The sequence below is a fragment of the Cherax quadricarinatus genome, chromosome 24 (genome assembly GCF_038502225.1).
Source record: "Cherax quadricarinatus isolate ZL_2023a chromosome 24, ASM3850222v1, whole genome shotgun sequence".
Lineage (NCBI taxonomy): Eukaryota > Metazoa > Arthropoda > Malacostraca > Decapoda > Parastacidae > Cherax > Cherax quadricarinatus.
The window spans coordinates 15,661,796-15,672,153 of record NC_091315.1 but is presented as its reverse complement, the minus strand read 5'-3'; the positions used below and the strand labels follow the sequence as shown (position 1 = coordinate 15,672,153).

The 10,358-nt window shown below is 39.7% G+C and overlaps 1 protein-coding gene across 1 annotated transcript; it reads right to left on the bottom strand.

Moving 5' to 3' along the window:
- Positions 1 to 253: 253 nt before the first annotated feature.
- LOC128690699 (adult-specific rigid cuticular protein 15.7-like) lies at positions 254 to 7,157 on the bottom strand. Its single transcript, XM_053779429.2, has 3 exons — positions 7,053 to 7,157; positions 823 to 891; positions 254 to 708 (listed from the first exon to the last, which is right to left on the bottom strand). The coding sequence occupies exons 1-3, from the start codon at positions 7,062 to 7,064 to the stop codon at positions 481 to 483; spliced, it is 309 nt and encodes a 102-aa protein (XP_053635404.2). The 5' UTR covers positions 7,065 to 7,157; the 3' UTR covers positions 254 to 480.
- Positions 7,158 to 10,358: the final 3,201 nt, after the last annotated feature.

The following is a 10,358-nucleotide window of genomic DNA, read 5'->3' as shown; positions in this document are numbered from 1 at the left end:
ACTGATTTATTACACAAACTTTGATAATAATCCTTCCTCTAGCATTCCCCACAGCACCTCCTAACTTCATCTTTATTATCACTTCCACCCTTATTTATCCTTAGATCCTGCATCAGTTCCTACCCTGCAGTGCAGCATGACCCTGGTAGGTTTAGCGCTGCCTTTTGATTATAATAATAATTCACTGATTACACGAGGCACCTTACTGGGCACAAGTAACTCAGTAAGAAGGAAACAATAATTGAAAAAAATATTTTCATGTTTGTTTAGTTTATTTCGTGCAAAGACATAACTCAAATGTTTCGAAAAGTCAGTTTTTTAATGTTATATTTAATATACAAACTTAAGAAAATATAACGTTTTGCAAGGTGTAAGAAACATCTTGATAAGTTAAATAGTAGCCAGTAGTTGCTTTCAAGAGGAAATATATATTTCAAGCTGATGAAATAAATGTAGTTACAATGGAAATCAGCTCAACAGTTAGTAACCATAAGAAGGAGTATAGCTGGGATGCTTGGCAGTTCCCTCGAAGGACACGGTAGCATGGTATCCACTACCGTCAGCCCAGTAATCAACCCTCTCGAGTCGACCGTCTGGTAGTTGGACCCAGTAGGAGCCCTTGGCGTTGCCACCGTTACCACTCTCTTCCTGGCCAAAGTTGGTGGCTCCTGCATTGACACCATAGTTGAAATTGTAAGGAATTGGAGCCTGTGAACATACCAACATACTCACATTAGTATAATATTTAGTGTACATATAATTAAATAATAAGAGTTTTTGGCAATTATGATCACAAAATGAATGAAATATGGGATGACGTACATAAGAGATCTGTTGGTATCCTCCTGGGAGAGCCACACCTGCGGCTACCAGCATACTCATTAACACCACCTGTGAGAATAAAACAGTTACTGGACGATTGTCTTAATTGTTACTCTACAGGAGCCCTACCTCTTCAAGGGGCGGGCTCCTTTGCACGGTGAAGAGGCTATTGCTCTGGGGAATTAGACCTTTTGGTCTTCTTCCTCAGATCGAACCTAATTACCCCCCAAGCCTCCCTTCCCTAATCCTCCTCTCCCCATCCTTCCACTTTCCCTTTCCTGTTTCTGCCTTTGAGGTTGTTTCCTTAGGCTTTGTAGTTCCTAAATCTGAGAAGGGGTTCCGGGGTTCATCTCCTTCCGTTGAGGTCCTTGGTGGTAGTGTAGTTTGCCGTGGAATCTGGATCATCTAGAGATCCTGATCCTTCTCTAGTCTACTGGGGGATGGGGGAGGGCTTCGGATATCTTTCAGGTGACGGGTGCATCTCTAGAGGCTGCTTGTCGGATTCCAGGAGGTGGTGGCCAAAGGAAGTATGCTTTGTGGCAGGTTTCCAACCGCCCTCCCTTTTGTCTACTGAGGTAGCTCTGTAGATATGAGGTTGCTATCCTGGATTGCTGGTTTACTGGCTTGAAGGGTAGGGTATGGCATGGGTTCCATGCAACATCTGCACTACCAGCTGGGCTGAGGTTGTCCTCTTTGTCATGGACGGGGAGACTTTCGGTCTTTTCCCCCTCAGAACTGCCCCTTCATGCTCCCCCCACCTTTTTTTCTTTTCTTTCTTAAACATTGAAGAAAAGAGTGACTTAACTGTGAAGTCCTAAGTCCATGAACCTCCTCCTCCTGGGCCCCTTCCTGTAGCAGCACCCTCTGACGACCCTGCCTTGTTACCAGACCATTCTTTGAACCTTCCTACTGCCCCTGTATCTTCTGCGGGTGACATTTTGTCCCATGCTCTGGATACAGAGGCTCGGCCTGACTCCATTGACACCTCTGACCTCCGCACATCTTCGACTATGCTTCTGGCCTCTCTTCATGCAGTGCGACGGTTTTCAGACTGCATGCCCACCTCAGTGATATGGACCACCTCCAGTCCTGTATCTAAACGACCACGACCTTCTTCTGATGACACTATTTCGCCTGCCTATTACTCTACTCAGAAAAGACAAACATGACACTCACTTCCTTTACATGCTACGCATCACACTACATAATGGACGAAGTTTTCCACTCTGCAACCGACATCTTCAGAATATCTTTCTAATCATAGTATAAACAAGACGCTTCTACGCCATGTTGGTCATAATATTCTGTTTCATGCTGTCAAGAGCAGTGCAGGCATCGTCGCAGTAAAGAATGCTAGCCAAGCTCACGATCTTTCTCTCCTTACAACCATAGATGCCATTCCTGTGACAGTTGAAAAACATCACTCTCTCAATTCTTGCAGTGTTACTGTCATTCTACCACAAACCATTGTTCAACGTAATTTCCAGACATGTGGTGATGACATTCTGGAACAGCTTGAGCTCCAAGACCTCCCGGACTTACATGACAGCGATCATTTTCCAATCATCCTTACTTCACATTCGTACTCACCACCTCCTCGCAGCCCACGCTGGCAATTTGACCAGCGAATTGGGACCTTTACTTGCGTCAAACTGCTTTTAGTGGGGATCCTTTTTTGTCCTCCATTGATAAGCTGTTACACCTCTTCTCGACCTCAGTTTCAATCGCAGCTTCACATTCTATACCTCAAACCTCGGGCAGGCATTCTCAGAGGTCCGTGCCTTGGTGGTCTCCTGCCTGTGCTCATGCGATACGTTTCAAACGCGTTGCATGGGGCAAATATCGGTACAATAGGACCACAGAGTGCCTCTTTAATTTAAGCGGACGAGAGCAGCCGCTCCCCATGTCATCCGCGAAGCTGAACTCACTTGTTGGTAGGACTGTTTCTACTGTCACTTCAGCTTCCTCTATGAGTGCAGTCTGGAAAAAAGTATGGAAACTGAATAGCAAATCCACTCCCGACCCGGCTCCCGTCCTTTGGGTTGCCAGTGTCTTTATAGCTAACCCTCTTGACGTTGCCACCGAACTTGGTTATCATCTTGTCCATATCTCCCAGGGGCTCCATCTCTGCCCCTCGTTTCTTTCCTCCAAATCTGCCAGAGAGTTTGAACCCTTAGACTTCTAGCAGAGAAGAGTTTTACAATGTACCTTTTACGCTTCTAGAATTAGTCAACGCTCTCTGCTTGCCGATCATCGGCAGCTGGGCCGGACGGCATTCATATCTGTATGCTTCAGCATTTGCATCCGTCAGCCCTTGCGGTCCTCTTACGTCTCTTTAATATTATTTGGTCACGAGGAGTTCTGCCCCAGCTGTGGAAATCTGCCATTGTACTACCTTTTCGTAAACCAGGTACTTCGGGACTTGATGTCTCCCAGTATCGTCCCATTGCTCTAACCAGTGAGGCGTGCAAGGTGTTGGAACGTCTGATAAATAGACATTTGGTGTGGTATTTAGAGACACACAATAGTCTCTCCACTAGTCATTATGACTTTCGTAAGGGCCATTCTACTATTGATTCCCTTACTCCGTTTAGATACATATGTAAGTAATGCCTTTGCCAGTAACTACTCGGTTATCGAAATCTTATTTGATCTTGAGAAGGCATACGACACAACTTGGAGATATAATGTCTTGACCCAAGCTCACTCCTTAGGCGTCTGAGGCAATCCACCATTTTTCCCTAAGAACTTCTTATCTGAGAGACATTTCCGTTTTCGGGTTAACAATATGCTTTCCCCAGACTTTGTCCAAGACGAAGGTGTCCCCCAGGGATGTGTCCTGAGCACCACACTTTTTCTCCTTGCTATTCTTCCATCTAATATTTGGTCATCACTCTACGTTGATGACTTTGCTACAGCTTGTACAAGCGCTGACTGTCACCTCATTACAATTTCTCTCCAGCATGTGGTCATCCGTGTTTCTAATTGGGCTACTGTTCACGGGTTTAAATTTTCTAGTACTAAAATACACCAAATTGCTTTCACTAGACGTTCTATCGTCCCTGATAATCCATTGTACCTGTATGGTTTGCGTATCCCAGAATGTGATACTGTTAGGTTTCTCGGTCTTCTGTTTGACCGTCGGTTATCCTGAAAACTTCACATAACCTCCTGGAAGGCAACTTGTCATAGCCGTCTGAACCTCCTTAAAATCCTTGGTCATCTTTCATGGGGGGAACTGATCGTAGAACTTTCCTTCGACTGCATTCTGTCCTAATTTTATCGAAACTAGATTATGGAGACCAGATATATTCAGCGGCCTTTCCTGCAACTCTTTCTAGCCTTGATCCCATCCATCACCAGGGATTACGTTTTTGCCTCGGTGCTTTTCGCTCTTCACCTATTTAGAGCCTTTGTGCAGAGGCAAATATTCCATCCTTGACCGACAGCCGTGATGCTCATTGCCTCCGCTATTTTGTTCGCTCTTAAGACCTCCGCAATCCTTCCATATATAGGATGGTAACGGATGTTAGTAGAAGTTCCTTATTTGTTTGCCGCCCCTGTTTACTCCTTCCCTTTTCTCTTCATCTACATTTCGCTCTTGTCTTCTCTTCAGTTGCCACCTTTCTGTGTTCATGTAACATCTAACTTTTCCCTTCTCCCTTGGGAAGTTCGAATGGTTCGTGTCTGTTCTTTCCCACTGTCATTCTTGAAAGCCCAAATACCTACGGTTGCTTCTCGCTCTCTTTTTCTTAATCACTTCCAGTCTTATTCTCATGCCATTGCAGTGTACACTGATTGTTCCAAGTCTTCTGACAGTGTCGGATTCGCAGTAATGTTTCTGGACAATGTCATTCGAGGGCATTTATTAGCCTCGGCTAGCATTTTTACAGCTGAATTGTAAGCAATTCTCATAGCACTTATCTGTATTGCATCTATGCCTGTGTCACCATTTGTAGTAATTTCAGACTCCCTTAGTGCTTTGCACGTTCTATGAAAATTTGATTCACCTCATCCCCTGGTTCCTCGTATCCAACTTTGGTTATGCCGTATCTCTAGCAAGCACAAAGATATTGTTTTCTGCTGGGTCCCCGGTCATGTTGACGTGCAGGGCAATGAACAGGCAGACACTGCTGCGTGGTCAGCAGTACATGACCTCCCAGTTTCATATGGAGGTGTTCCACTCACAGACTATTTTGCTGTGATTTCTACCTACCTTCGCAGCTGTTGGCAACAACATTAGTCTGATCTACTACATAACAAATTGCATTCTATTAAACCAAGTAAAGGTTCCTGACCGTCTTCTCATCAATGTCGAGGTTGGGGGACTACACTCTTTCATCTTTGCATCGGCCACACTTGTCTTACTCACGGGTATCTCATGGAGAGGCGCCCTGTACCACTCTGTGAGAATTGTCAGGTTCCATTTTCTGTTAGGCATATTCTGTTGGACTGCCCACTGTATCAACGAACACGCAGAATTTACCTCCGACGTCATCACCGTTCTAATAATAATAATAATAATAATAATAATAATAATAATAATAATAATAATAATAATACTAATAATAATAATAATAATAATAACAATATTAGTTTATTTAGACATGATACATAGTTGTACAAGAAATTATAGTAGTTGGGTGTACATGTCAAAAGCCCCTTGTATGCAGAGCATTATGGGCAGGCTTAAAATTAACTTAAGATTAACTAAGCCATGATAGATTCAGTGATAAAAATTACAGTAAACCATTTACAATTTGAAGTACAATTGAGTATTTTAAGCAATGAAATCTGAACATTTCAATTTTGAAGCATTATAGTTGTACAAATTTGTAGCATTACAATGTATAATATAACAATGATCGGTTTACTGTATGTAGTCATTCAATTTATTAATCAGATCAAATCGAATAATATCAATGATTTGTAGTGCAGAGACAGGTCATGTGGTAATTAGATGAGTTACTGTACATTCAAGAGAATGGATTATTCTATTAGGTAATGCAATTAAAAACATAGTTTGATAGCGTCACAGGTTATACATTTATGAGATACAGTTATGAATTACACTTATTCAATATTTATTGATCTTTGAGCATTTAATTATGGGGTTCTGAGGCCAGGGGAGTAACACAGTGTGTAATGATATTTTGAGGCAGTAGAAAGTGATTTGTTAATTTTCTAGGTAGAGCTAAGTACTGTGTATTTAATTTTGGGTGAGTAAATGTTTTTTAAGAAGAGTATTGAATTGATAAACAGTGTTTCTTTGGTATTCACAAGTAATGAATTCCAAATTTTTGGGCCTTTTATGTGCATTGAGTTTTTACATAGTGTGAGATGGACACGAGGAACATCAAAGAGTGATCTGTGTCTTGTGTTATGGTCGTGTGTCCTGTTAAGGTTGGTAAGGAGAAGTTTGAGGGGAGGGTTTATATCTGAGTTTAGTGTTCTATGTATGTAGTAGGCACAATAATAAGTATGGATGTTTTGTACGGTGAGTAAGTTTAGAGTTTTGAATATTGGTGGAGTATGCTCTTTATTTTCCCCTTCTTGCTTAACATCTTTATGCCATGAAGACCATTGCAATAGTTTTTGCATGTAATGTACCCAGCGCCTAAATCAAATCTGCACTCTGAATCTAATATTCCTTATATTTCGAATTGCTAACGAGAAACATTTCATAGAGACTTGCGACCTGGATAATTATCTTACAAACCTCTGAGTAGGCTTGATTGCTGAATGGTTATATAAGAATCAGCAGATACCTCAAATTTTATTTTTTCAAAATACTTTTGAGATTTGTTTTGATCAGGCTCTGATCCACCATGAGGCCTGGTCACAGACCGGGCCGCGGGGGCGTTGACCCCGGGAACTCTCTCAGGTAAACTCCAGGTAATCCAGATAAAAGAATAAAAATGTCGGAGTTTTATGATGACAAATATTAGAGAACAGAAAGTATCAAATTAAATTTGTTATTATGAGCTCACCGTTCAGGAAATATTCAAAGTTGTTCCGCTTCTAATGTTAAAGAGGAATGCAAGCAATTATACACTGTTGAATAGTTGAACTATATCTATTGGTTAATTATATAAGTTGATAAATTATATGAATGGATGGTTCGGCTGAGCCAATATTTCTCAACATTCGGGGTTTGAAGTAAATTCACTGAATGCAAGTAAAACCAAGTAAAACATTATTATGGATGTAAACTGAATAAAAATACTCACGGAAGTGAACATGTTTGGTAGTGCAATGTTGTGATGGTGAGCAGTCACTGTCTCCTCCCTGGCCTGGAGCCTGGCTTTATATCTCCAGTCATCAGCCTCCCACCACACCCACACAAGGTCGAATATGACTAGTCGGTTTTCCTCACTATCTGCAAATCATGTAAGTAAATTATTTTGGAATATCATGAGTGCCATACTAACCCAGCATTTTTCCAGTGCTGGAAATTATTGATATATGTATTAATTATTAGCACAATGTACCTTGATACAAACATGATTTACTGATGATAAAAATTACATGTATGTTAAATCTTGATACGCTCAGAGACCCGCAGTCATTGTTAACTGATAATGGAATTTATAATTAAAAAAGTCGAAACTGTTTTAGTGAGCTAAATATGTTCCTGTCTACACCGCAATCGAGAGAATTATCCTTGTACTCTGGCATCTCTTGTCCTCAATCTCAGCATGTCTCGCGAGACATACTGAGACATTAAAATCTTAGGAGGTGCGAGTATGAGCTCAAGTATAAAATTAAGTTTCCGGAGCAGACACTAAGAATATGTTAATTACATGAATGTGTGTGTGTGTGGGGGGGGGTAGTTTTTGAGGAAAATACCAAGAGAAGTTTGGCAGTAAGCGGGTGACAGATATTTTAGTGGTGTGGGAGTTGCAGATATGTATGCGCGAGTTATAGAGGTGTGGGAGAGTTAAATGTGTGATGAAATGAGTTTGAGAAATTTAGGAATACGTTGTATACGTGTGCAAGATAAATAAAAGAGATTCTGGCGTGAAGGAGGGGGGGAGGTTATGAAAGAGATATATGGGAAGGTGGGATAAACAAATGAAGGGGAGAAGGTGAGAAAGGATGGAAAGAAGAAACAGAAGATAAATGATGATACAGGATACTACAAAATGCAGTATAAGGTATAAAAAAACATAAGTGAAGGTTATAAATATGAGAACTGATATCAAAATACATATCTTAATAAATGGCCACAGACATATTTGGTGTGGAAAATTACATTTACCTGGATATATCTCATTAGATACATACAAGTAAATGGTAACAAAGATAATTATTATTTATCAAAGTTACAGAGGCAAGTAGGAATTTTTAGGACACCTAGGTCGCAAAAAATGTCCCCCTTCGATACCTACCATCTATCTCTCCACAAGTTACTCTAGACCTATATTAATTGCAAATGAAATGTACATCACCAGGAATTCTGGTAAAATTTAATATAAATTTGTGGACTGTATATTAAAATTAATAAATGATTACATATACACATTTATATAACATAAGGAGAATTTATAATCATAACACTCACCAATTAGTCTGGAGATTACTGTGTCATGTACAGAACCTCTCTAACCAAATTTATGATGATAATACTTTTCAGAATTACAAACATAATTTAAATAGCTTATCTGAGGTTCCAGGAGCTGTCTTGTACATCTGTTTAATGCTCAAGTTATGCAGGAATGCACATACAACAATTTTGGCTTCTATTTGAGAGGTTTTAAACCCAATATAACCCCTAGAGCGACGAAAATTATACACCTTCCATTAACATGCTTGTAACACATTAAAAAAACAATAGCGTCTCCTCCCCGCTCGTCAGTGCAGGCGCAGAGCTTCCCTGTCGATTCTCTTATTTAAAATGCACTTTTAATCAGGTTTATTTACACAGCATAATTTTGGGAAATTATTTTCCACACTGCGGCCGGGCGGAGGTCGTTGCTAAATGACTCAAATTGCTTATTTGATAATGGTGGAGGACCTGGGTACATATAGGATCTGGCATCCACACACATATTACACAAGATTTAATTACCCTTTTTACACTTTGACGTCCCTGTGGAATCCAGAAGGTTTCCCTAATACAATTTAAGGTTTCTTGTAACCCACCATGCATTACATTTTTATGGACATTTAAAATAATTAAATTTGTTAGATGATGACTTTTGGGCATTAAGACAGAGTGTTTAACATAATCACCCAATTCAGCATTTTGTAACCTACCTCTGCACCTAATTACATTGTTCTCTAAATACAGTCCCAATTTCTCTATTATGGAACCTTTCACAATTTTTCTTTCCATCATCAATTTAATCTCATTTCCATATATTTCTTCCTGTACCCTCTTTATCCAGTATTCAAGAGGATGTGAAAACTTATACGAGATATTCATCTTGTTTAGAAATTTAAACACCAACTTAGTTACATTGATTAGTTTGGATAAAGAAGAATACCTATTTATATCAATGGCTAAGGAAGGACAAACTATTGGAGTGGTGGTCACAATAATTTCAACAGGAGCAATATACACCTTTTGTACAGGCCAATTAGCTTTATTTACAAACCAGCTCGGTCCTTTAAACCATGATACAGCATTTACGAATTTAGCATAAGGTAAACCTCTAGACAAGAAATCAACTGGTTTCTCCTCACCAAGTATATGATTAAATGTTAACATATGGTGACCCAAACTATTATACTTCTCTTGCATCTGATTAATTTCAGCGACTCTGTTTTGTACGTACACAATTTTACTGTTTCCATTATGAATCCATTGTAAGGATACCTCATTATCAGACCAAATTACAGTGTCGCTAATATTTATCTCCTGCAACTTATTTCTTATATAATTAGCTAATTTGACACCTACATAAATGGCTGTTAATTCCAACTGAGGTAAGGTATGTGATTTAATAGAAGACACTTTAGCCTTAGACATAACAAGAGAAATAACACTATTACATTGAAGGTAAGCAACTGCTCCATATGTCAATTCTGAAGCATCACAAAAAATGTGGAGTATATTTTTCCCATCTGGATTAGCCACCTGGCATGGGAACTCCACCATTGGAATTTTTTCATAATCACTAATTAATTCATCCCACCTGTTAATGAATTCCTCAGGCAGAGTTTCATCCCAAGCACATTTAAGCTTCCATGCTTCTTGTATTAATAATTTCCCTCTTATAGTAAGGGGTGGCACTAAGCCTAGTGGATCAGAACATTTGGAAACTTCAGCAAGCAAGACTCTCTTAGTTAATTTATTGGGCATACTCTAATTATTAGGTTTTAACATTAACAAATCTCTCTCAGTATCCCAAGTTAAACCCAATACATTACTACACTTTGGCACTTCATCTCCAGGGTAATCTTTACTTATTTTGTTCTTTAATTTGGACGAATTATTATTCCATTCCCTCAGAGGCATATTTACACTTTGCATTATTTTATTAGCCTCTCCATAAGTCATTAACAGTTCCTCTTCAGTTGACGTCACACCC